This window comes from Amphiura filiformis, chromosome 6 (genome assembly GCF_039555335.1).
Source record: "Amphiura filiformis chromosome 6, Afil_fr2py, whole genome shotgun sequence".
Taxonomy (NCBI): Eukaryota; Metazoa; Echinodermata; class Ophiuroidea; order Amphilepidida; family Amphiuridae; genus Amphiura; species Amphiura filiformis.
Window position 1 is genome coordinate 14778400 of NC_092633.1, and position 27964 is coordinate 14806363.

The 27964-nt window shown below is 36.2% G+C and overlaps 1 protein-coding gene across 2 annotated transcripts in view; it reads right to left on the reverse strand.

Moving 5' to 3' along the window:
• Nucleotides 1–27964, reverse strand: part of LOC140155021 (GATOR1 complex protein DEPDC5-like) — a 56473-nt gene that overhangs the window by 12087 nt on the left and 16422 nt on the right. Inside the window, exons 4-18 of one of the 2 annotated variants that reach the window (XM_072177695.1) lie at nt 22572–22624; nt 19557–19619; nt 17346–17515; nt 15841–16039; nt 11769–11900; nt 10603–10675; nt 9020–9126; nt 6600–6674; nt 5977–6111; nt 5071–5132; nt 4504–4668; nt 3566–3857; nt 2850–3002; nt 1917–2021; nt 1236–1444 (exon numbers count right to left, since the gene is read on the reverse strand). In XM_072177695.1, coding sequence (XP_072033796.1) covers nt 1236–1444; nt 1917–2021; nt 2850–3002; nt 3566–3857; nt 4504–4668; nt 5071–5132; nt 5977–6111; nt 6600–6674; nt 9020–9126; nt 10603–10675; nt 11769–11900; nt 15841–16039; nt 17346–17515; nt 19557–19619; nt 22572–22624 — 1993 coding nt within the window. The remainder of the gene's footprint in view (nt 1–1235; nt 1445–1916; nt 2022–2849; nt 3003–3565; nt 3858–4503; nt 4669–5070; nt 5133–5976; nt 6112–6599; nt 6675–9019; nt 9127–10602; nt 10676–11768; nt 11901–15840; nt 16040–17345; nt 17516–19556; nt 19620–22571; nt 22625–27964) is intronic. The other variant, XM_072177696.1, reaches the window with a different exon arrangement.

A 27964-nucleotide genomic window follows, 5' to 3' on the forward strand; every position in this document is an offset into this window, starting at 1 on the left:
TAGACTTGAGTCCAGTCCTCGTTTACGGAGTTTAGGGTTAGGGTTTAGGGTTGGGGTAGGGCAGTCTTGTAATAAGACTAGTAGAGTTCCACCCTATTCGGCAATCGCTCGTGCAAAGGTATTCGGCAATCGCTCGTGCAAAGGGCAGATCATTGTCATAAATTATGATTAATGACCTCAAATAAATCAAACATCAAATGAGAATAATCGAGCTTCTATTAATTAAAAAGGGCCAAAAACAGGTGGATCATAATTATACAAGATGACACCATTGCAAAATATTCAGCATTTTACAAATGAAATACATGTAGGCCTATATCTAAAATAACATAGCCGGGCCCGGAAACACACACTAGCGCATAATATCATGATCATGCTTTTATAATACCATAGGCCTTCAAACACATGTGTTTGAAGGCCTATGATAATACTGAACAAATTGTTAAATCCCAATGTCGTGTGTTTTAATATAAGTAGATTTTAAAGTTCAAATTATAGAGCTATAAAGTCCAGTTGATATTCACCGTAGTACTAGTCGGACATCTAAATCGATCGTTTCCAACTGGTTCAGTGCTCTCTGTGTTCGAAACCACGATATTAAATGATCACAACATAAAGTCAATTGGTTACAAACCATGCGTGAATAAGTTACTAAAGTATGACGATGGCATAATCGATACCATTGATAGCTAACTTATACGGGATTGATTTTCTTTACCAGTTAAATGCTACATAGCTGGTCAATGTCCTGACGGTGTTTTTAAAATGTAAGATATTTTCCCTAATATTAAAACTAATATAATGAATGCAGCAATTAATATTGCCTATTGTTTTAATAGGCCTACACTCAAAGTGTATGACGGATAATGTACTCGTACAAATACATTCGTCAAGATAATTGCACTTGCCATGGAGTTATTGCATTTAGCTCTTGAGCCTATCGGCTCTTGAGCTAAATGCAATAACTCCACGGCGCGTGCGATTATCTTGACGAATGCATTGCACTCAGTTCATTATCCTTATCAGAACTACCTGTCGATTGGCCAAAATGAACATTGTATCCAATTTTGAACCAATCAAGGAGGGTATTAGTAAGATGATCTGCAAATCCTAGTTTGACCATAAATAGGTAAAGCCTATTTATAATTGGCAATTGAAATGACCATCATTTCAAATTATCAACCAATCACAAATGCTGTTAGATGTTTAGTAGTGTCCAGGGGGTAATTACTCACCTGGATCAGTCTCTGTGAAACCAATTCCTGTAGTACATTACTAAGTGTTGCCTTGACTAAGGACTCATCTTCATAATCCTCTATTAAGCTACATCCATCCAAGTTATAAGGTGCTTCCTCATACTCTGCTTCTAGCATCCAGCGTTCAGGGTAGTAGTCAGTAGTGATGGGGAAACAGGCTGTAGATGTCAGCGATTTCCAGTCTACACCTGTTGAGTTATTCATGATCACATTAATTTTATATAAGTATTCAAAATTTGACACTTTGCCACAAATATATTGATTATCTGGCTATATGTTATGCCCAATGTCCGTATCATACAAAGATGAATAGCTGTTTTGCTGACATTTATCACATCTATATCCAGTCCTCTGTCAGGAAGGTGATTGCAGATATAATATTGATTAGCAATGACTGATAAGTATCAGAATCTAAACCAAGGGTTTCAGATTGCAAGACAATCCAAACAAAAATAATGTGGCACATCTGAGACAATTTTGGCATAGGAACTGAATGGAAATGGGGTTGTATTCCAAAAAGGTAGGGAACACCATTTATAATAATAACCCATGATTCAAGTAAACTCTGATCATATATCGCAAGTGGTGTTAACCATGAATAACACTAGTATCATTTGCACAATCACAATTAACAACCTTATATAATGCCAATCTGCTTACCAGACTGCAGATATGGTGTCCATGCTTGCTCTCCAGTTATTCCCCATGCACATGCTGTGCTCCGTTTCAGGTTATTTCTTGACAAATGTGCACGACTTGGAGTATCTGAAAAAATAACCAAAAATTATATTGGTTAATTAATTCCAAAAACTCTTGTCTTTCTGGAAAAAAATTCCATACAATGCTTAAGCCATAATGTACAATCTTTTTTAATGAATTTGGTTAACCAGATTTTTGGTAATATTTGTAATATTTGTAATGTTTACACAATGTCCCAACTAACACTTAATTCGAATCTGTAATTTGTTGTGTTTGTAGGACAACATAGCAACTTCGAATTAATGTCTTAATAAGAAATTAATTCTCTCACAGAACTCCAAAGTTAAGCGACCAAGAAAGTAAAATGTGTTTTCTTTCATATTGTCTCATTATTTTGGCTTAAAATGGCTAGAACACTACCCTGAGTTGTTATTAAAAATGTTTCATAATTTTTGGCAAAGAATAAAGAAATTAAAATGGACAGAAATCATATATGTGACCATCCAGCACAACTGAGCCCTGAAGTCGCCAATCATCATTTTTGAGATATTCAACCAAAATATTCTGCTTGAAATTAGCTTTAAAATGATGTATATCATGTCTATAGTACTTGACATTTAAGTAGTGAAAAATCAATAAAACAGTCAATAAATCCTTTGTTTCCTATTGTTTATTGTTAAGTTCAATGGAGCATATCTCAATAGTGGCACTGACGACATCCGGGCTCAGTTGTGGAGGATGGTCACATATTATGGCTTTAACTATATCATCCAGTACATGTTCCTTCTGGCATCTTGACCCTCGTGGCAGGAAAACATCAAGATATGTTGTGGATGGAATGAAATTCATGTGACTTTAAAAATCAGAAAACGATACTAAACAAGAATTACCAACCTTCCAAAAATAATAAAAACTCCTCGCCGAAATCTGTACACAAACTAGAATCACTGGAAGATGTGCTCATTTCACTTAGGCTGCACAGCTCGTGTCCGGAGTAGTTGTAGATTAAGTACTTGTGATGTAGTTGCTGAGTCTCACCAGTAATACCTTCAACAACAAAATTACACTCAATTTAAATGCATAATGGTGGCATATGGTCTCATATGGCTAATTATTATTTTTAAAGCTTATCTCAATGTATAAACACTTCCATCCCTCTCATACATGAAAGATAATTTCAGAACTGAAATTAGTCTTTTAATGTTCATGTTTTATGAAACAACTTTTCATACAATTAAAAGTCCTCACATTCCCTTATTTCTAATGTCAAACATAATATATTAATCTTTGATTCCAGAAAACAACCCATGATTACATGCTATACTCCGATCAGCTCATAATAGGCGGGACTCATAACATCATGGACTGATATAGAATGGCGTACACACAGCTGGGTGCAGCACATATGCGAATTGTGCTTTGCGTGTTGCGTGATTGATGCACGCTTTTGTGAATTAACACGCTCGTAAGTTATTTAAGCTTGTAAGACTTTATTGACTCGCGCAGTAACAATAACAGAATAATTCTTACTTATAACGAGCTGGTCATAGTATATATACCTATACACCTGTACAAATAACACCTTGTATTGCAAAGTAAAGTACATTTACCTCTTGGAAATGTGTGAGTCCATCGCTTGATATCTGCCGTTAGTTTGGTTTTCAACGTTGATGGGAAGAAAGGATTACTACTAGTTTCATGATAGTTGTTGCGCTTGTTACCATAACTAAATACTTTGCTGTCATAGCCATTGTACTGGCTTTCTTCCTCATCGGTATCCCTCTCATCTAATTCTCCATCACTGGTGTATTGCTCTGTGATGTTTGAAAGACATTGTGGCAGCAAATCTGTTTCTAATTTGGGGAAAGACACCTTGCGTAACTGGTTTGTGTTTTCTACAACCTAGGAGGGTCAGAATCAAACAGAAGCACAATGTAGTACAGATGGCAGCTAATAGCCATCAAAATAAAATATAGTCATCATAAGTATTATTGTCATCATCATAATCACTTGTATTCATCGGTTTCACCCTCATCATTTTTATCATTATCATCAACAACAACAACAACAACAACAACAACAACAACAACAACAACAACAACAACAACAACAGCAGCAACAAATCATTGACAGCAGCAGCAACTAAATCATCATCTTCAGCAGCAGCAACTAAATCATCATCTTCAGCATCAGTAACTAAATATCATCGTCAGCAGCAGCAACAGTATCTTCTTCAACATAATAATCGTGACACTCATCACAACTTTCAACTTAAAAAGAAACACTTAAATATGTTCAAGAGTTCCTTAATATGGATAAACAGACTGAAAACCAAGAAAACCTGGGATTTTAATGGAATTATGTTGACCTTTGCTTCAGGATAATAAATTTACTGTTCAGTATGGCACCATTCTTTCACCTCTATTTAAGGTTTAGGATAACTTCTACAACATCTTGTTATAGCCACTTTTGTTTTAATTATGACATGCTGAAGCACCTACATACTTAATTGCTTGAAAACAATTCAGCAACCCTCTCATTTACTAACCTTTTGTTCAGGCAATATACAACGAGGTCGGAAAGAGGATTGCGTAGAAGAGCACTGTCTTTGTTTCTGACTTCTGGACAAATAAAAACTGTAATTCAACCACTGTGGGATATCATATTGGAAGCGATCACTAGTTGTTTTGGTATTATCATTTGCATCTGTGTACTGCAAAGGGAAAATATCACAAACTATTAATATAATACATAATGTAAAATGACAGTAAGTGATTTATATTTTCCTATGTTCAATGATATCTGGCTTAACATACAAGGGATTATTGGGCTACTGTAGTTGAAAACCACACACCCCCTATGGAAGACATGGCATTAATCTCCCACACAGGGGGTGTAGATTTCAAATGGAGCCACCCATTCAGGTAACCCTGTGTGGGAGATTAAGGCCATGCAACTGGAATAGCCCATTTTATGGGATATTGAATAGATAGAGTGATCCATTGGTGGCAGCAAATGGTCATGTATGTGAAATTGATCTTTGCAAAATCCAACTGTAGAATTAGCTGCAGAGTAACAAAAAGATTTTCTTCCCCAAACAATGCAGTGTACTTACAATAAATAAAGGCACTGGGTGAGGTGGTTGCTCTGCTAAACACACCAAATCACTTCCGATTCCTGAAAGAAATATGATACAGATGTTTAATTTATTAAATCATTCAAATTATTTGATGAGTAAACTTACAACCGGCAAGAAATTCTTGCTTTAATTACCACTTTAGCATGAAATTATAGACCAATTCTGCTTTACAAATTCACCTCTAATTATGTCGTAGATACTTCTATTTATAAACCATACTATACAAAAGTAGCCTTGATACAAAACTTGCTCCATCACCCCTTGGTGTATCAATGGGTATCAGATAATAGCCCCGACATATGATCTGATCTGATCAAGATACCTACCTGATGGTGTCCACATTATGTTTTCACAAATTATTTTGTACCTAAGCATAAGCATTGTGCTATTCCATTTGAAATACACACAACCTTATGGAAGACATGACCTCAATCTCCCACACAGGGGGTGTAGATTTCAAATGGAATCACCCATTCAGGTAACCCCATTTGAAATTCACACTCCATGCATGGAAGATTAAGGTCATGTCTTCCATAGGGGGTGTATGAGGGTACTGGAGAAGCCCATTTCATCTGGCCACAAATTCTTTATAATATGATTGTGATGACCATCCTGTGTACTAAGTTTATTCGGCTTATATAAGGCTGAAAAAATAAGACTCATAAAACCGTGTATTGATATAGAATGGCATGCACGCAGTTGGGCGCAATGCTTACGCTAGGTGTCCGTTGCAAAATGTGTGACTGGCGCACGCTTATTTGAATTTACGCGAGCATGATTTTGGACTTTATTGACGCACGCAGCACGCAACGCACTAACAAAAGAATAATTTCCGCCTTATATAAGCTGAACAATCTTTAATCATTGCAGCTTCTCACTTACCGTAATCAATCATGCGTAGTCTAGTTATGTCAGCTAGTGTCTTGCCCACTTCAAACACCCCAGCACCTGGGCTTATCAGTACTACCACTTGACCAGTACGATCAAAGTTACGATTCACATAATGATTATCAAATACTGAGGAGGAAAAAGACAGAAATGATATACATGAATGATTTATAACGCTGTACTGCTAAAATGGTTTATCATACAAGTTTATTTCTAACAATTGCCAAAGAACACACCTTAAAATATGGATTGAATCATTTTTGGACATTCAATTTCAACAACAAATAAAAAGTATTTTCAAGAAACAAGAATAGATGAAACCTGGCATGGTTAAATAACAACTTAAGAATCAACCATTAATCAGTACATCTTTTTTGTGTTCATTACATGTTCCCATACCCGAAGAACAATAAAACAATAAAGAAGTAAATACATAAATAGGTGAATGAACAGATCAACGGACAGACACATGAGAATAATTCTTACGCAACAGTAATTTCTGAACAATATCCTAATAAACATTAAAATCGACTGAAGAATTCAGTGGATTCATATTTCAATATGGAATAAATGCAGGTAACTTTAAAGAAGCTGATAGAATTCAACACACAATTTACCATTGAGTGAAAGATTGATGGCTTCTAACACATTGCCTTGTCCTGCTTTGGAAATAGCACCTTTTGGCACATCATCTGCAGAAGAAATGGAAACAATTTAATACTAGGATGCATACTTATAATTTGATCAGCTCGTAATCGGCTGGCCTTACAACATCACAGATTAATATCAATATATTTTATTTGGAGAATTATTTTGTAATATTACAAATTATTAATTGAAGTCCTGTAGTTTGTCTACTTTCTTTAACATACAAAATATAGTCCAGGCAGATCAACTATATCACTCTTAATGTGGTGTTGTGGTAAAAGCCTAATAATAGGGATGCCCACTCTCAATACAGTTTCCACTAGAACGATTTTTCATTTACTGTGTGCGTGCACTCACACACGTATTGTCTATGGAGAAACTGATCGATACAAGAAATCCCAGGCATGTTAAATGGCGTACATACTTGTTTTGATCCAAATGTAGGCCTATATCAGGGTGTTTCAAGAAATTCCTGATTCCACCAGAAAACATTCACCAAACTTTTTCCTGTTTGGTCAGTAAATAGAGAGGACCTTCCTGCATGAAGAGATCAACTTTTTTAATGAAAAATTTAATGAGATGAGAACTACAACAGGTTGAAGTGACACCATTCCGTGCATCAGGTGTTCAAACGCAATTATCTCCGAATTTGGAGTGAATCAGACAAGCAAACTTACATACTCATAAAATTTAACTATTTATGAAGACAAAATGTGTAGGATGTTAAGAAATTTAAGAATGTTTAAGCCTACCGCTTCCCATCTCAAATCATGCACTTCCCCGTGCACTTCTCACTACCATGTCCATTTCATAGGGAGTATAAAGACCGGGGACCATCATGGCTTCCATGCACACAGTGTATTGCTCAATGTAGTAAAGATAACCTTTGAGTTGGAGCAAATTTCTCAAAATTGGTAGTGATTAATGTTACCAAACTTATGCCATGATGAAATATAATAATTTTTGAAGATAAAATGTGCTGACTTTAAAAGATTGAACAATGTTTAAGACTACCGCTTTTCATTTGAAATAATGCACTTATTGTTCATCTCCTCTATGGAGATATTTTCCATGCATGGCCATCTATGATCATGCTTGAGGTTTCAACAAACAAACCATGGGTTTTGAGGTCTTATAGTTTTTGTTGTATGTCAACAAAATCGATTAAATTTTCAGGATGATCTTATTTTCATGTTGTTATAAGCAAATATAATGTTCCAGATAAGATAGTTAATAAATACATTAAGAAAAAGTACCTTAAAGTTGCACTTTCTGTTAGTATTCCTTTTTGGACTTTAACTTTTTAACATGTTCTAGCAGCCCTATATAAAACCGTGACACTCGAAAGGCCATATCTCTGGAATGAAACGTCCGATTAAGATTATTTAAACGCCAAAATGTTTCTTTCATCAATTCCCATCCAATAAGTTAGGTCTGAATCAATTTAAAAGTACTTCAATTTTTAGTGGACATGCCTACTAATAATTCCTGCCAATTACGAGCTGATCAAAGTATAGAACAGAGAATCTTTGAGCAGCAGCTCAAAATAAAAATGCTTTGAGTTACATTGTGTACAAATTGTACTTAGAAATGTACTTTGAATTTTATATCAAAATTATGGCACATATATAGATTGCACAGTTAAGTTGACTATGTAGGAGTAGTCATGAATATTAGTGATAGTCATAAATTTCCACTATGATCTGGTAATAGTTAACAATCTCTTGTGTCCTCAGAAGGCATAGATTGGAATAAAAGTATACATAACATTCATCTAAATTTACCCTTATTATTTTATGTCTGTAGAAATCTTGTTGAAATTGGTGTGTAACAAATTTATTTGTGAGCAAAATTTGAGAGCGTTTTGTGTTTTGTATGTTTGTATAACTTGCTGCTTTTACCATCTGTTTTATTACTTTTGTTTTTGGGGTCATACCATGTTAATGCATGCATGGGTTATTAAGTTACCTCGTAAATGTTGACCGCCAATTAGTCATTGTAGTCGTAACTGTGCCTATATAATGCCGACTAATTGAATAATGAACATTAAAAAAGTTCTGCAATCTTGTATTACATTGTATACATGCTTTTATAAATGGGACATATTGCTGTGACAATGGCCAGGGGTCCATTTTACTAAACTTTTAACCCTTCGTAACTCAAGTACCATTCGTAAAGTTACAAATACCCAATACTAGATGTAACTTTACGAAGGGTCCCTGTAGTAAATTCCTATTACTTACAAAGGGTACAGTTCTTAAGTAAGCTTTTGAATTGGAACTTACGACTCGTTGTAAGTTACGAACGATTTCGATACTTACGAAGCTTCATAAATTTTAGTGAAATGGACCCCTGATATTCTAATATATATTGCATGATTGATACATACCTTGAGGTAGAGAATTCTGTACATCTTCTTTGTATGTCATCATTAGTTGCTTTATGGTAACTAACAAGGGTAACCAGTCATCACGTCTCTCATTGAGTACAACAACTCTGCAATAGAGCATCATAATGAGACCAAGTATATTAAAAAACACAATTATATTTAGTTCAACTTAAAAGTGGCTCATAATATGATGGATCAATATAGAATAGCAGACATATGGTTGGGTGTACCACCTACACAAACTGCGGTTTGACCAATGCGTGACTGACACGCGTATGTGAAGTTGGGACTTTTTTTTGATGTGCACAGTAGCAATACATTTTTAACAAGTTGAACAAAGTATGGTGTCACAATCTTAACCAACCAGGTCAAATATAGACTACCCGTAGTCCACTTGCCCATTGTGCATACTCTGGATATTGTATTTAAGCTTAAAACTCTGATTTAATTAATGTGTGCACAATTGATAGATTTTCACATCTGTTCTTTTCAGTCACCCTACTCCCTCTGTTTGTTAGCTTCCCAAGTGGACTACTGACTTTGGATTGCGGTCAGAGATGCTTAACACGGCTGTCTATGAGCTTCTATGGATGAGATTGTCGGAAATCTGGCCTACTAAAATTGGCCATGATGTAATGCATCTTTAAATGGATCTGGCTTGTGATTGGTCGCCCCGATCTTGTTATGGTTTAAATCCTCCAGGTACCTGTCATTACCATTAATAACTACATGGTACACAAGTATGTGGCCTACCCTGCCTTTGTGTTGTGTAATTGCATGAACGCGTCAATAAGTGCATGAACGCGTCTTGTATTTGCTTGCGGTTAAATTTGATTGATAAACAAGTATGATTGACAGTGTGAGTGTTAGTGACTTTGCCCGTTCAAAATCCCGTTTCAAATTGAAAGTCCATAGTCTATTTTTAACATGGAATTTCGCGATTAATAAACTGGCAGATTCTAAAATCAGAATTGTTCAGTATTGAAGTGCCAATACAATTATGACATTATGATACGTTGCATTCAATAATATAAGCCTACGTACACATTACTTTTACTGTCACTAATATAATTATATAAACTTTTTCATAACAATTTTATACTAGTATTTTGATGTAATTAATATCAGTATAATTTCGAGTTCAACTGAATGCTTTCATCATGATTAACATCAAAAATAGACTATGGCATAGTCTAGGTCAAATACTGTAATTGTGAGATTGAAAATTACAGGCAAAAATAGGGAGCATAAACCGCATAAAACCCGGTTATATCAAATCATATCACATATCGACTGCTTTGAGCACAAAATGGTCAATAGCATGGGATGCTTGGTGCACAAAAGGGATAAACTGCTAAGGTTAAACAAAAGTAGCTAACCCATTTGTGCTCCAGGCTGCCCATTCAGTTAGTATTTTTGTACTCCAAGAAGTCAATATTATATTCTATTCAAATGAAATCCACTCAATCATTTTCCAAGCAGGTAATTGTAATTTATTTAATCCCTCTTCCAAGATGACAGAAGTTGAGTAGTGTACAATCTGTATTCTGCCGCAAGAGAACTGCAAGTCTTAGTACTCTTACCTGTAAAAATCCTGGTAGATTCTTCCTTGGTAGTCTATGTGTACGCTAGTCTGCATGGAAGCAGGAAATTCATCTGATAAGAAAATAAAAAATGTTGGTTATAAGTTTCATAAAGTGCTGATCTATGTGATCATGGTTTTTCACTTTTCTCTGTTTAGGCAAATCATGTACACAATAAAGCAACACCACACGCAACCCCTATCTGTTAAAAAGTGACCTCATCAAGATGCAGACATGAATGCGGATAGAATGTCAAGCATGAAGCACCATGAAGTATCCAGTGCATATGAGCAATAACATCCAAAGTTGATGTAATACATAATGGAACAACTGCAGTATCATCATCCACACTCATCACTTTAACTAGAGATTGCAATAAAAAACCCAACCTAACAACAACATAATCTGTATTCATGCACCCCCCACACCCCCACCTGTATGTGTTTACCGCCAACCGAGGACAGTGTGTATTGCTATCTAACTGAGGATGTGTGTATCATGTTTTCATCGCCTAACCATGGACTAAAATAGCGGATTTTTTGTGTATAATACGAAATGGAATTTTATCCATCAACTGCTGACTGTAGCTTTTACATGTGTGGTCCCCGGTTTAAGGCAAATAGCGCTATAATACATTTAGCATGCATTTGAGGTCTTTTACAGCAGTTTGAGACTGCGGACTGTCCTCGGTTGGAAGTAAGTCCACATTCTTGTGTGAGTCCTCGTTTGCTGGCAAATACGTATGCACACCCTACACAATTGAAGCCGTCAGTGTGACGTCAGTGGCCATCTGTTCAAAATTCTGTTCAAAGTTTCAGGGCATGAACAACAAGTGAATTAGGTATAGAGCAATACTTGTAGTCAGTCAATCTATAGAGGTCAATCATATCAAGCAAGTGAATGAGGAGCTTGTGGGTAGGAATCATGTATACAAACACTATTGTCATGAGTCAAGCTTGAAAAACGCTGACAGCCTCTACTGACTTATTGTGGAGGTGTCTGTAGCACATAATGGGAGGGGCTGTCTCCAACCGTGAAGCTTCATGGTTGCGATAGGGCAGCGCAGTTTGTATGTGTATAATAAGCACACCTCCAGTCCGAAATGCGCATGCAAATGCCCCACACAAACAATACATATACACTATATACTACTATGTCGATCATACCTATTGAAGTAGCCTCATAATACACCCGTGAAAACAGCACTATTGTTAGTTCACTGTTGGTGTTTTGTTTCTTCCACATATTGAAGAGTTCAGTCATAAAACCATCCACTGCCTTCTCCATGTACAAGTCACCTGTAAAAGAACAGAAGGGATTGTAGTGACAACTGCACAGTACAAGCACAAACCTTGAGTCAATTGGGTATAATTTAAAATATCTGTCAAAGGCATTAATTAAACTGTCTCACAAGCAAACGCCCAATCTAAAATAACAGGTGGACAGGTACCTACAATCTACGAAAAAAGTCCTTGGAACGCTTGGTACACGCTGTCGAAATCCCGTGCAGAATGTCATATGATCATGGAAATGACGTATATTTTGCCTGGAAACAAGCATGACATCTACAACAATGATTTACCCTTCCCCTCTCCCCATCAATCAATGTTGGAACACATTGGGAAACCGCTGAAGACATTGGCATTTCTCAACATTGAACGGGGAGAGGGGTGAGAGTTTTCCGTTATTTACACGCAAGCGTTCCAAGACATATTTCGTTGATTGTCTCTACCGAATGCAAAATATTTCATATAAATTTCGTTTTTGTGTCATAACTCAAAAACGGAATGTCGTATGAGCTTCATATTGCACACGATTTGAGAGTGGATATTGGGCTTTAGAATCATAACAAAATTGTTGAATAAGAAATTGGTTTATGTAGGGAGTGGTCACTGAAACCATCCCCTATGCTAAACTACACACGTTTCGTAATTATGGCTCTAAACTGCTCTAAAATGTCATTTTTGTCCCATAACTTATAAACAAAATGTTGTACGAGCTTCATATTGCACACGATTTGGAAGTATATAATATTCCTTTGAATCATATTAAAATTGTTGATAAAGAAGTTGGAATATTTAGGGAATGGTCACTGAAAACACCTCCTTTGCTAAATTACACACATTTCGTAATTATGACTCTCTACTGTATGATACTGAGTCAAATATCGTTTTTGTCTCCTAATTCAAAAACACTACAAAAATAATTTTTAAAGAAATATTACAATGTTTGCAGCATGTTTTCTAAACTGTTTTTGAATTTTATTAAAACGTTCTGTACCCTTTATAATATAACCTAACATGTAAATGTTTTCTGTAAAACTTGCGCTTGCAGAGTATAGGCCTATCGAACTAATCAGAAAGATTATGATGTAACAATTTGAAATAACTCATTTCTGAATATTATTTATAATAAAATACGCTTTTGCAGTGAGAAAAAAAAAAAAGAAAACAACAATTAAATACACTTAAAGAAAAATCGACCACCACGGGACTCGAACCATTCACATCAATCAATAGTCAAAAGATTATGAGTCGAAGGTCTAAGCCGTTACGCCACGCTGTCATTTCGCAATCAAGTAACCAGTTTTGGTCTTTTATAGTAGTCAAGTATCAGGGAAAGTGTAAACCTGTAAAGTGGAAATGGCAAAGTGCATCAGTTTACCATAATGACAAAATGGTCCAAAATCGACATTTTATGGTTTTTAGGCCGCATCTCATGAAGCGTGACGTTCGTGTACCTTGGCTATACCAATTGAGAATGTTTGAATACAAAAGGAATGACAAATTGATCGCATTTATGACATTTGTTAACAGTTTGCCATTTTGAATTGAAATAAATATCTATACGTATATATTAATATCAATGCAGGGCAAACTGCTCAGTATGCACGTTATTCAATGCAGCAGTTTACCATTACAGATTACCATTATGGGTTTACACTTTACACCCTTTGACTACTCGTGTTTTAATTGCGTGAATCATTGCTAAATTATGCATTCATTATTTTCTAAGCTTCTTTCTTTGTATTAAAAATAACTAGCGAAAGAAAGAAAGAAAGAAAGAAAAAAAAGGAAGAAAAGAAAAAAGAAAGAAAGAAAGAAAAATAAATGAAAGAAATGAGTGAGTGAATGAATGAATGAATGAATGAATGAATGAATGAACGAAAGACATTTGAAATGAATGAAATCATGAACGTGGAAAAGGGTTGAAGTGACCGCTTATAGGTTCAAATTACAAGCAGCTTAATCACGAAGCTCCCGTGGCGAAGTGGTTAAGGCATAGGTCTTGTAAACATGAGGTCCTGGGTTCGATTCCTGGCGGTATTACTTTTTTTTGTTTCATTTATTATTTTGCGACGGTGAACCCGGTGAAAATATTTGTTTATCATAAGTACATGAAGTATACATTTTTGATTTATTTTTCTGTCTTTCTTTCTTCCTTTCTTTCTCTATGTTTGATTAATTAATTTAATTATTTCTTTCTTTCTTTCCCAAAAGCCCCCAAATGAAATACTTTCCGATTTAAATGTGATCTTATAATAGTCCTACAAACCTCCTCCACCCTACCCCACATACATCCCACGCCCCCACCTCGCACGCACACACCCCCCACACACACCCCCACACATTATACACACGTCCCATACCCAAAAATGTGAAGCACAAATCTGCTGAAGATAGTTGTTACATCATGTCAAAAACAAGTTAATGCTATCTACTGAAGATAGTCGTAGTTTATTATTTATTTCCTTACAATCTTAACGTACATGCGGTTTTAGTATTTAATTAAAACTCATTTTTTCTTGTTTTCTAACGCTCGTTCACCTATCTGACAAGTACTATGAAGGTGAACTTTAAATATTAATTTTAAAAATAAATTAAACAACTCGGAATCATGCAGCTTAGAGCCGTGATACGATTTCTCGGTTTTGAGATATAGCATAAAAATTTCATTAAATGCGTGTATGTTAGGGTATGGGGTGTTTCAGTGTCCACTCCCTGAACCAACCAATTTCTTTATCAACAATTGTATTATGATTCCTAAGTACATGGTCTGCTTCCAAATCCTGTGCAATATGAAACTCATACAACATTCAGTTTTTGAGTTAGGGAACAAAGACGACATTTTAGAGCATTTTAGAGCTATAATTGCGAAATGTGTGTATTTTAGCATAGGGGGTGATTACAGTGACCACTTCCTAAATAAACCAATTTCTTTATCAACAATTTTGTTATGATTCTAAAGCATATAATCCACTCTCAAATCGTGTGTAATGTGAAGCTCATACGACATTCCGTTTTTGAGTTATGAGACAAAAACGAAATTTAGATGAAATATTTAGCATTCGGCAGAGACAATCTACGAAAAAAGTCCTTGGAACGCTTGGTACACGCTGTCGAAATCCCGTGCAGAATGTCATATGATCATGGAAATGACGTATATTTTGCCTGGAAACAAGCATGACATCTACAACAATGATTTACCTTCCCTCTCCCCATCAATCAATGTTGGAACACATTGGGAAACCGCTGAAGACATTGGCATTTCTCAACATTGAACGGGGGAGAGGGGGTGAGAGTTTTCCGTTATTTACACGCAAGCGTTCCAAGACATATTTCGTTGATTGTAGCTAAGAGCCTTAGACACTAAAAGTTTGTTCGGCTTTTATTAAGCAGAAATTATTCGGATTTTGTTACTGCGCGCATCAATAAAGTCCCAACTCACGTTCACGTAAATTCACATAAGCATGCACAGGTCAAGCATTACGCAATACACAACTAGCGTAAGCATTGCGCCCAGCAGCGTGCATGCCATTCTATATCAATACACAGTGTTGTGTCTTATTTTTTCCGCCGAACAAACTTTAGTTACGGGCATATCATACTAGCAAATCACAGGGAAAATCATTAGTGATCCAACGCTGGTAGCTTTTTCACAATCGCTAGCATCGTACAATCGCTGCAAATGTTGGAGCATCAAAGTTGCCTTGAGTCAACTGGATTGTGACATGATGCTCAGACATGTTACATGGAAGTGACGTCATACAAAAATTGCTCCGAGTTATTGCTTAGCGAGTATGATCTGCCTCATATATCACCAGGGAGTAATTGCAGTTATAGACTTAACACTACCAGAAATGCTTTTTTCCCTTTGGAACATTTCTTCTTGCGGAGCAGCGAGTATGTAATCTCTACATCAATGTCTGCCAGGCCCTGAGTTCCATGAAACACTCACCACATGTATCAAACTCCCACATCTCTGCACTCATCTGTATAAATATATACGTCATTGCTGTGGATGTTCTGAATGTCACTCTTGTCTCCTGTGTCACAGCACCGCATGATACCTTTTCTCCTCGGGACCATAAACCCATTACTTGTGCACGGATACCAGAAAATACAATTTTCTTCTGTATGTATAGGCAGTTGCCAATCTGTAATGGAAATTTCAGGGAGTTATATGAAACAGCAAATATTACTTTGCTCAAGTAGTATTTTATAAAATTCACAAGTGTAAAATAGGACCAGCTGTTATGTGATATTGATGATAGGAAGCATACTTTTTAACACATACATAAAGTACACATGGCCTGTATCAATCTCCCTGTACTGCAAGTCTGCTTTGCCATTGTGTAAAACTAAACTCAACCAACAAAGTATCGAAACGATTATAGATGGTCAGATATATTGGGAACTGAAATATATAGCAAAAACGTATTTAATGTATATAAAGCGCAGCTTTCTCCTGCGCATTTTGATACCTCTTTTGTTGCTCTACGATATCATTTGGTTGAGTTATGGGCGCTTGAGTGGCTTCAAGTCGGATTTTGAAAGTTGCACTTAGCTCCTATTCAAGCCAAATGCGTTGATCGTGTACACACACACCCCCACACCCACACAAAATCAAGACAAAGGACGCCGATGTGCTCTGTTTACTTAACCATGAACTTTTTTTTACTCCTTCGACTTCCAACTTCAATACTTGCTACCCCCTTCTCATGAACTATTTCTGCTGACATCTCAATACTTGGTGTGCCCACCATCACTGTCTATCAGTGCCTGGATTCGTCGTCGCATGCTCTGAAGAAGATGTCTTATCTTTCCATTGTCAATGTCTCGCCATTTCCTGAGCAGGATGCGCTGAAGGCCTTCTAAGGTAATCTGACTTCAACCTCATATTGATTTATGCCTACCATTGTTGACCATTGAGTACAATTGATGGTCATCGCAATCAATTTATCCAACAGGCGACACACATACTCGTTTGAATTTGGCGGACAAAAGCAATGGTCATTTAATTGGTCACAGTGCTACGCATTTGGTTTGAATAGGAGCTAAGTGCAACTTTCAAAATCCGACTTGAAACCACTCAAGTGCCAGTAACTCGACCAAATGATATCGTAGAGTAACAAAAGAGGTATCAAAATGCGCAGGAGAAAGCTGCGCTTTATATACATTTAATAAGTTTTGCTATATATTTCAGATCCCAAAATATCTGACCATCTATAATCGTTTCGATACTTTATTGGTTGAGTTTATAAGGCTAAGACCACAGCCACCTATACTGGGAATTTCAATTAAATGAACACAGCTGCACAACAGCGTGACCATCTTCAGCGTACACTGCGTGATGAACGCTCCCGTGTGTGTGATGAAGAAGTAAATCCAACCATGCCAACTCACTTGTGATTGGTTAGTATTTATTTATTATATCCAAGGTTGTGGTGGGTTCAAACTTACCAAACTCTTCCCTAGCCTCCACATATCGCTCCTACTGATGTACTGATCCTTAAAGAGCAACTCAACCAAATCAAGTGCCACATCTTGAACCTGGACAGTTTTCACCCGTACATCTTTGTACGCCCTCAGTTGGAACAGACTGGCTATACTCTGATCTATGCTGATGATATCTGGGAGGAGAAGAAATCATTGAAATCAAATTAGAATTTTTTACATTCCTTCGTATATCCCTATGTAAGCATATGTTGCAAGTATCCTTGTTATCAGCTTGGCATTACAGGTGTTAGTGTTTTCTCATCATCTCTCTAGGATCACGTTTATTGCAGGCAGTCGAGGCAGAAAACATCATTCAGCATAAAGTCCATCAGTGTGGGTAGCCTGCAGTTCCTATGATCCCATGAGTTCCTTCATGTCCATCTGGTTCTGTCACATCATAGCTGTATAGTTCACAACAATACCAAGTGTAGAATATGCTGTCATTCTTCTAAAAGCCAACACAACACAAATATTCTTTGATGTCAAGTCCAATGTTTGTCACGACCCATTCACAGTTTAGCCAGCTGTACTGTTCTGTTCTGGCAAAATTATGTTTAAAGTCATTGTTCAGGTAAACACATGGTCTAAATTCACACCTTGGAACATTTTATTGTACACCTGTTTTTGAACCATCATGCAATCATGACACACTTGAAGGCAAGAAATAATGCATCAGTGGTTGCCTTTTGAAAAACAGAATTCTCTCTTTTGCTCAACTGAAACTTTTACTTCACTGTTTGTCTTGACACCAGTGTTTCCGCTAAGGCTGTATGACATGGCCTTCAAAGAACTTTTTAAAATGGGTTTTCCGACCAGGGGCCATAAGGCAGGCCCCTAGACCCTAGCCAAATATTTCACTCACAGCTAAAATTGGCATAACATAAAAATCCTTACAGGGAACACTGCTTGACTCAATTTGTTTCACAGATAGAGACTCTACATAATTATTTAAAATTTAATTGAAGAAAGCACCATCCCCACAAAATCTATGAATAAACTCCTACAGTGAAAACAAAAATTCAAAAATGATATTGAATTTTTTTTCCTTTTAAAAAAAACTTTCCACCTTTTTTGCATTTGATATTTTCATATCAATATTTATGAAATTATTTTTTTAATTACTACCTGTAACTACTACAAATTGTATTCGTTCTTGTAATACCAAAATGCAAACTGAGCTAAAATACCTTCACAAGTAAAAAAAACCCAGAAATTAAAATCAAAATTGATTATTAAATTCAAATTTTGTTAATGGCCTAAGCCTTCGATTCTAGCAGGATCTTTATCAAAGTCGGAGGGTTCTTACTCTCCCTTTGATGTAATTCCTGCTAGGGTTCAAAGCTTGGACCATTAACCACATTTGAATTTAACAACATAAATTTATTGTTGATAAGAAGTTTCTATCAGCTCCTTTTTAACTTTCAAAATTGATTTAACATTTTATAGTCATTCAAAGAGCTTACAGTTTGGGTATCTTGAAGACATTAGTGATGATTAGATCCCTTGCCTATGAAAGTCATAAGTAAATAATAAAAAGATAAATATTTCTAATTTAATGGTGGATAAATACACATCAATGACACAAAAATATTGCTTCCTGAAAACCATGGATTTATAAATCATTTATTCAAATTAATCGAAAATGGATTCTTTTATATTTCAAAATCAACCCTTTATAAGTCTTATTCTATGTGAAGGAATCCCAATCAATGAACCATATGCATGTTTGGTAAGTTTGCCAATGTAGTCAGAAATTATTTTTTTCTGTAAAAAATTTTAAGCATGAATTTCTCCCTATATATTGTAAGAATGAGTATATAATAATGTTCCCACATAGACATCCTGCATACTTGTTTCTCTCCCCAAAGACACCCATCCACACATCTGCCACACACCAAATGACCATACAAATAATCCTTTTTGAATACTATCATATCCAATTGGATTTACATCTATACACAACCCATGGTTATCCAGAAGCAAAACTTTTCTGTCTTAGAATTGCATCCGACTCGCTACAGAAGACGAGCATTGAGCCTTGACACCACAGTTGAGTGAGACCCAAATGATGCATTGAGCCCTCAAGCCAGACCCATGCCGTCGTCTCCTTCTTCCAGGGAGCGGAGCCAGCGAAGCAACTCTTTCACAAGACTCACGTTAGACACTTCAACGTACGGTTTGCAGAAGATGTTGTCAAAAGTCGATTTCCTTCATCTTTTGTTCCTTTAGTATCTTTGCCTGTTTGGAAATAGCAATGTTTGTTTAAGAGACTGTTAGTAGTAAAAATTACAAGGCCAGATTCCTCTAATATGAGTAACCATCAACAGAGCTACCCCATCAATACACTTACAAAAGTCCACCCTTACTCCCGATTAAAGAAAAAAAAACACTTAATATGTCTAATGAAATAACACAAGTCATGTTGAACCATTTGTAGACACCTATTGCTATCTGGACATGCTAATGTGGCATTTTAATGGTTTATCAAACCAAATATGTATAAAAATAAAATTTTTGAGCCATAATGTGTTTGCCTAGTCTAGTCTTTGTCAAAGACTAGGCAAATGCATTATGGCTCAAAAATTATTATTTAAGAATTTTTGAGCCATAATGTATTTGCCTAATCTTGGTCAAAGACAAAGATCAGGAAAATACATTATGGCTCAAAAATTGTTATTTTTATACACATTTGTCAAAGACCCTTACGATCCAGGGAGCACCAAATGCACAAGGATAGGCATCATAATGATGATCCAGCGAGCGGCGCCAGTCCTGAGGAAGCTAAAATTTACTTACTCCAAGCTATACTCCCACACACCCTGCATATGTTGGCAGTTTGTCAGTTTCACAGGCTGTGCCACAGACCTGTGTTTACCAGACTGCTATGTAAGGATTCATTTTCAAAGTACCGTATTCAAACAATTCTTACTGGTGATACAGGTGCCATTAAGACATTTAATGGGAGAGTGTTATACTTTGTTCAACTTATAATTGGCGAAGACTAATAGCATCTTGGATTGATAAAGAATCATTACAATGATGTGCAGTGCAGTACATCCGGGGGTCACTAGCATACTAAAGTGGTACCCATGCTTGACACAGCATCTCAAAATTCTACCCTACATGGCGTATTCAGGGGTAACAAATTTAACCCCCTAAATGGAATAAGATAGTAAAACGGACCCCTACAATGTAAATGGCATAATGTGTAATGACAATTTTCTCACTTAGTAGTACTAATAAAAAGAATACACTGCATGCAACTACATTGATTCAATTTTATTGTTTTGGTTTATCACTTGTGTACCTACCATTTCCATAACCATCTCTATTGAGTAAGTGATCCTTAACTTTGAATACGGGTGGAAATTACAACCCTAAACATCAAAAATTACCCTTAAGAGTACCCCTTTTCCTAAAGACGTTGATGCCAGCAGGTCAAAGTCTTTTTCGACGTTTTTTATGACGAGCATGCATACCAAATAATATCCCGAGTGCACCCAGTTGGGAGCAGCAGCTACACTGGTTACATGCCTATCCCTTCCATGCCTATCCCTCTCAAAAAGGTCAAAAGGGAGACAATTTCATTTTTGGTGGAGCATGCAGACCAGGGGTCTACTATAAACCACAAAGCTGAACATTTCAATAACTAAAAATAAATCAGTAACAAATGAAAAACAAAAACAGGCTGAGAAATTAATTACTTCAGCTGAGCTAAGTGGTTCCTGCAAACATGGCAATGTAAGACATATAGCTAAAGCATAATAGAGGGGAAAATGTAAAATTTATAATTTATTTGTGTAAATTGACAGGTGATTGTTTATGTCTGCAATCAAAACAAAAGATAGAAATTAAAAAAATAAAATAAGAAACAACTAGAATGGAAATATCTTTTCTACAATGTCTGACATGCAGCTGTATGCAACTGAATCTTCATGTTACATTGCATATAATGCATGCACACAGGCCGCACATACACACACACCCCTGCAACCCCACCCCCGCATACCCCAACATGCATTCTCAAAACACAGTGGATGGCATAATATTCATTATGTTTCATGTTGGAAAAAAATATAGCAACATTTCACTTTTTTTTGCGAGTAAAGGTCAAAATGAAAACCATATTTCAGATTTTTTAAAATGATTGACATAATAATTACTTGAATGCTTCCCCGAAACATGGAAATGTTTGTATATCCGCCAATGTTAGCTTAGAATAAATTCAATATTTGTATATATAAGTAGTGTATATAAGTAAATATATTTGTTTCATTTCAATGATCACAGTGAGTTCAATTGAGCATTTAAAATGAAAGAATCACAGACTACTCAATATAATGTGCTATTCTAGCTCAAATACATACACCCCCTATGGAAGACATGACCTTAATATTCCACACAGGGAGTGTAAATTTCAAATGGGATTACCTGAATGGGTGACAACATTTGAAATCTATTTGAAATCTACACACCCTGTGTGGGAGATTAAGGTCATGTCTGCCATAGGGGTGTATGGATTTCAACTAGAATAGTCCATTATTATTGATCAACCTGAAACAAGTGACCTGGAAATCATTCTCCACAGTAAATTGTTATTGTATTGGTATTTGCTATATTTCACGCTTGACAAAATAAATGTACGATAAATTTCCACAAAACTGTTATTATTTAGGGAAAAGCTACTTCCATTAAAAATATGAAATTAAAAAAAAACTGTTGTTATAGTGCAGTTATCTGTCAGTATTGGCTTAACCAATAAGAATATAAGTTGGAAAAAAAAAGAGGACAAAAACCAATACAAAAAACAATGATGACTAGATATCAAAATGCTTACATACACATAGTCAGTCACTCCCTACCCAGGAAAACAATAGCAGGGTTTGGAGCTGGCTCTATTTCAGCAGACACCCAAACTTGAAGTGTATTTTGTGTGAACCAGGAGCTCCTTGCAACCAACCAAGAGTTAAAACTTCACCGGGAAAACTACATAATATTCCGGTATGCCAAAATTAGGTAAATTGAGACTTCATAAGGTGTTTTTTTTTCAGCTTTAAAGTAGCTCCCAGTCATGTTGGAGGCAAACAGAGAGCTATATCCTGGTAACTGGTACATTTGTAGGCAAATAGAGCCTAGAGCCTGCTTATTTGTTCCCCTGCTCCCCCTACATATGCACATAAGAAATCTCACCTTTCTGTGGCAGCTCTACACTCTTCAAGGTATTGACTTGCAACAGCAAATGACTAGGAATAGAAGAGAAATAAAAAATGTAGTATATGTATTATATTGTGATATGTATGGTGTTACCAGTGGTGGTACAGGGGGGAGTCCCCACCATCCCTCCCCGGTTTCACCCCAGTCAAAATCAGTGGCGGCGCCATGGGGCATGATGAGGGGCAAATGCCCCCAGTCAAAACTCTTGCCCCCCTGTTTCCCCCAGTAAAAATCCAGTAATTTTGCGCACAATTTGTTGATTTTGCCCCCCCTCTCATAAAATTTTGAATACCAAAATATTCAAATTTTGCACTGCTAAAATGATCACCCACCAGATATCAATTCTTGGTGCCCACACTGAAACTCTGAAACCATTTTCAATAATTATTTAAACTGCAGAATCATTTATTAGTTGAACTTTCAGCACACAAAATGACAAATATACATGAACTTGTGACAAGTAACATGTTGATATTTCCTGTAGTTGAGCAAAGAAGCGATCATTCAACAACACAGGATTAATCATGACTAACAAAATTCTCAGAAAGGCCCCAAAAAAGTTGTCTCACATTTAGAAAACAAATCTACATGATATATGCTATGCTTTTTTGCCCTACCTTTTTCTGTCTTGGGAACTAATTTGTTCATTTTTTCTGACAATCAAAATTGAAAAATCACAATGAGAGGATGGTCAGGGTACTAAAGATTTGTACTTGATGCAGTGTGTTGCCAAATTCTGGGGAACCTTCAAAGCTTTGTACACATTTTTAAGGAATGAATGATGCAGATGCACCTACTGCTAAAATTTCTGCTCCAACTGGGGATCTATTAGTCAAAGGAAATTATAAAGAATATAGGGCAAACTGAAAAGAAATTCTACTTAAAAAGGGCAGCTCACTCCATTTACCTCATACAAAAAGTCTGGAAAAACTAAATATTGCATTCAACCTAATTAGTGACCCTCCCCTAATAAGCGCCCCTACAGAGTTTTTGAATGACAACTGTCTACCCACCCCTTTTCAGTTTTCAATACACCTTACAACTGAATTAAATCAAAGGTCTGAAAAAATACCGTCTAAACCTCTCAGTTTAGGGTTGTGTTATGACGTGTGTTTTTTATTATTATTATTTCAGATACACCGAATTCCCAATTTGTAATTTCATAATTTCAATAAGCACCTGGGGTACTAATTAGGTAGAATAGGGTAACACATTTGGGCTATACATCCCATTTACAACATGAAACTATGATCATAGTACAGTATCTAAAAGTATTTTCTCTCTGTTGTCTTCTTCTTTTCTCTCTCTATTTTTGAACTTTCGACAAATATTAGGTTTTAAAATGTTTTGTAAGAATACTACTTTCCAACATGACACAATACATTGGCCTTTCAGAATACCAGAACACTTTAAAATAATTATGTACCTACCCTACACTGTCAAAAGGTTTAAAAAATATCAAAATAGGTCATTTTATAATTCTATAACCTTCATTAAACAATCATATTTCAATTTTTTTAAACCTGGAGTTACAGAGTATGAGGTTTTGTGCTCATTACATTCGGAAGTCAGGCCCTTCACAATTGATTTTGAGTTTTACTGTTTACCTCCCGCCTCCAAAATTAAGAATTGCATAATATTTAATTATTTGATTTTTAGTTGACATTTTCTCGCTTAAATGACATTTTAATCACATTAATTTGATACTTTCTTACTCTGATCATTGTTACTATGATGCCGAACAAACAAATAACACCCCTGCATTATTATCAACCATAATTGCAATATAATTAAATCTGCGATGCCAAAATATACCGTTAATATTGGGCTGTGACTGCTCGTTTCAAAATAAAGAAAATAATAAGTAAATTAATAATTACAAGTTACATTGTGCCTTTTTTTTTTTAATCTTTAACATTAAACTAAAAGTAAAAATAAATTATGCCCTAACAGATTGAGTGCTGTGCAACAAAGTTAACTATAGACCTAGTCTTATTAAAAGAAAACAATTACAATTTTTCAAAGCCACTGACCCATCAAAAGGCACAAAATAAAACTGTTTTGTAATTGACAAGGATTTAATTCTTCATGGGTCAAAAGCTAAGGCCTTTTATTTTTTATTTGTCAATAAAAATCAGAGACCTTGCCATCTTAGCTTGAAACTAATCATGCATATCGGCATATTGATGTCTAACATAAAATATCAATGACATACGCCTTATTTTACAGGCCTGCATTTAATGATAACAAGAATTGTCTCTAAAAAAGACAAGGTTTCTGGATCAGGTGTATTTGTTCAACATCCAATTTATCATATCTAACCTACTCTGCACTGATTTGACAATGACAAGTGATTTGAGGTGTAATGATAAAAAATTAATGTGTCAAGGATATTCATAAATTGCACCAATTTGTGGGACAAGTATGGCAATTGGAGGGAACTGGGCTAGTTCTATTACACAAATGTGTCCTTGTCATGTGAGGCAGGATTAGATAAAGGCATTAATAAAAATTCCCTTTAAAAGGGAAAGCCAGCCTCAATGTAGAAGAGGTCTTGTAATTAGTTTTGGTCAATGTGAAAGGCATATTTAGGATCACGGCTTACTACATCCATGTTACATGACAGTCCACCAAACCATCAACGGTGAGAAGATGTACACAGAAACTGCAGAAAACGTTAACTCCTAATCTCCTGTCAACTCTTTAATTCATTATTGTTCATTATTATTAATTCATTATTGTTCTCTAAATTGTTCTGTTCTGGTTTTATTTGCTTTTCAGCTTTTTACCCACGATATTTCAATTTCCAATTTTTTAATACCATAACTCAATTTCTTCGCTTAGGAATGTCCGATTTTATTGGGGAAAACAGTTGCGTAGGAGCAAAATAGCTCTTTATGTGAAAGCCTCCAAATTTATAAGCTGTCCAAAAGATGTCTGTTTTTGACATGATACGCCACATTTCTTAAAGACCCATTCAGTGATCCCAGCGCAAGAGTAAAAAAAAAAATAAAATTGTTTATAAATTGCTTAAAAGAGAAGGATAGGCCTAAGTCGTTCAAATTGTCATTTGGTATTTTTGAAATGCCAAATTTGGCAAAAATGAAGAAAACAGCAGTACTGAGGAAGTTCAAGCCCGCCATTCAAATACTTAGTAGCTAATTTTAGATACTGTCAGTATCTAAAAATACAGATTCGTGTAAAATGTCTTATTTTGTCTTAAATAGGCCTACACCATGTACACGGCTTTTGGCTGAACCATTCGCAGACTTAGCACATCTATGTAATAACAAAGGTACGGTACCAAAATTTTGATGATTTTTACGATCGTCCGGATGAGCAAATCACTGAATGGGCCTTTAATATTAATAATAGATAAGCTGCCTTTAAAAATATTATTGACAAGTGTTGAGAGTAGGAATTACCTTAAAAAATGTCTCAAACACATGCCAGTTATATTCCGGTCTGAAACGATCAGACAATCTTTTAAACATTAATAACATCACAAATAAACCCAAATCGTGAAAAAATCACCCGGTAGATTTTTGGCTATTTCTCCATTTACCATCCTGCCCAAAAGTGTCTGCTTTCGATATACCACGTCACAAATACTACACTGCACTGACTGCAGGTTTTAGTTAAAAGGGCATTTCGTGATCCACAGCATCATCCCCTCTCTCTCTCTGTGTCAGGTGGCGCTGTGTAGCGCTGCTGTGGTCTTCACAAGAGTACGCCATCTCACTCGATCCGATGCCAAGTGTGTTGCACCTTGCATTCCCTGGTTAGAAACCAGCTTCACGTCATTAGTCCAAGATGTTGGTGGACGCCCTCTTCCTCGCTTGCCTTCCATGGCCCCTTGCAAAATCTGTTTTTCTACACCTCCATGTTTCCTGACAATATGGCCAAAGTACTTCAGCTTTCTCTCCATTATGCCGCTTCTGATGGTTAGACTTGTACCAATCTTGTCAAGGATCCAGGAATTTGTTCTCCTGTCTTTCCATGTCACTCGTAGAAGCCTCCTGTAACACCACATCTCAAAAGCATCAACTCTTTTCCTATCATTCTTGGTCATAGCCCAAGACTCGCAAGATCCATAAGTGGCAATGGAAAACACAGTTGCACTAAGTAGGCGTACCTTGAGGTCAATGGATAGGCCTCTGCTTTTCCATATGCTTGACATGCCCTGCACAGTTGTCCTTGCAATAGCCAGTCTTCTCTTAATTTCAGTTGTGCTGTCACCACTGTTGTTAATCATTGAACCCAGATATTCAAATTGCTTCACCTCCTCAATCTGTTGTCCATCTATCACAAACTCATCACTTTTTTCTCTCTGTCTACAACCATTATTTTTGTCTTCTTTGTGTTCAGGAGAAGGTGTTTTTCTTCACTGGCCTCTTTGATGCGCTTCAAAAGATCAATCAGCTCTACTCTGCTGCTACAAATAAGAGTGGTATCATCGGCGTACCTCAGGTTAGTAATTCTTGTACCGCCAAACTTCACTCCACCTTCAAACCCCTCCAAAGCTGTTCTCATTATGTCTTCAGAGTAGATGTTAAATAGGTTTGGTGATAGCACACAGCCCTGTCGTAAGCCTCTTCCAATCTTGAACCAATCTGTGTCTCCACTACTTGTTCTGACTGCCGATTCTTGGTCTTCATATAAGCAGCTGATCAGATCCACAAGATGACTTGAAAACCCATCTTTTCATAGTTTCCCACATCTGAGGGTGGCTAACACAGTCAAAAGCTTTACTGTAATCTATGAAGCACATGTAAAGAGGAAGTCTATGCTCTCTGCATTTCTCAATCACATTCCTGATATTGACAATTTGGTCCCTAGTACCCCTTCCTTCACGAAATCCTGCCTGCTCATCAGATATTTCCTGCTCCATTTTGTTCTTCATTCTCTTGATGATGATCTTCAGAAGCACTTTACTTGCATGACAAATCAGGCTGATGGTCCGGTGATTGGCACACTCTTTCAAATTTCCCTTCTTTGGCAGTGGAATAAATACTGCCCTGCACCAGTCTCTCGGCCATTTCTTCTTTTGCTTAAAAGAGAAGGATAGGCCTAAGTCGTTCAAATTGTCATTTGGTATTTTTGAAATGCCAAATTTGGCAAAAAATGAAGAAAACAGCAGTACTGAGGAAGTTCAAGCCCGCCATTCAAATACTTAGTAGCTAATTTTAGATACTGTCAGTATCTAAAAATACAGATTCGTGTAAAATGTCTTATTTTGTCTTAAATAGGCCTACACCATGTACACGGCTTTTGGCTGAACCATTCGCAGACTTAGCACATCTATGTAATAACAAAGGTACGGTACCAAAATTTTGATGATTTTTACGATCGTCCGGATGAGCAAATCA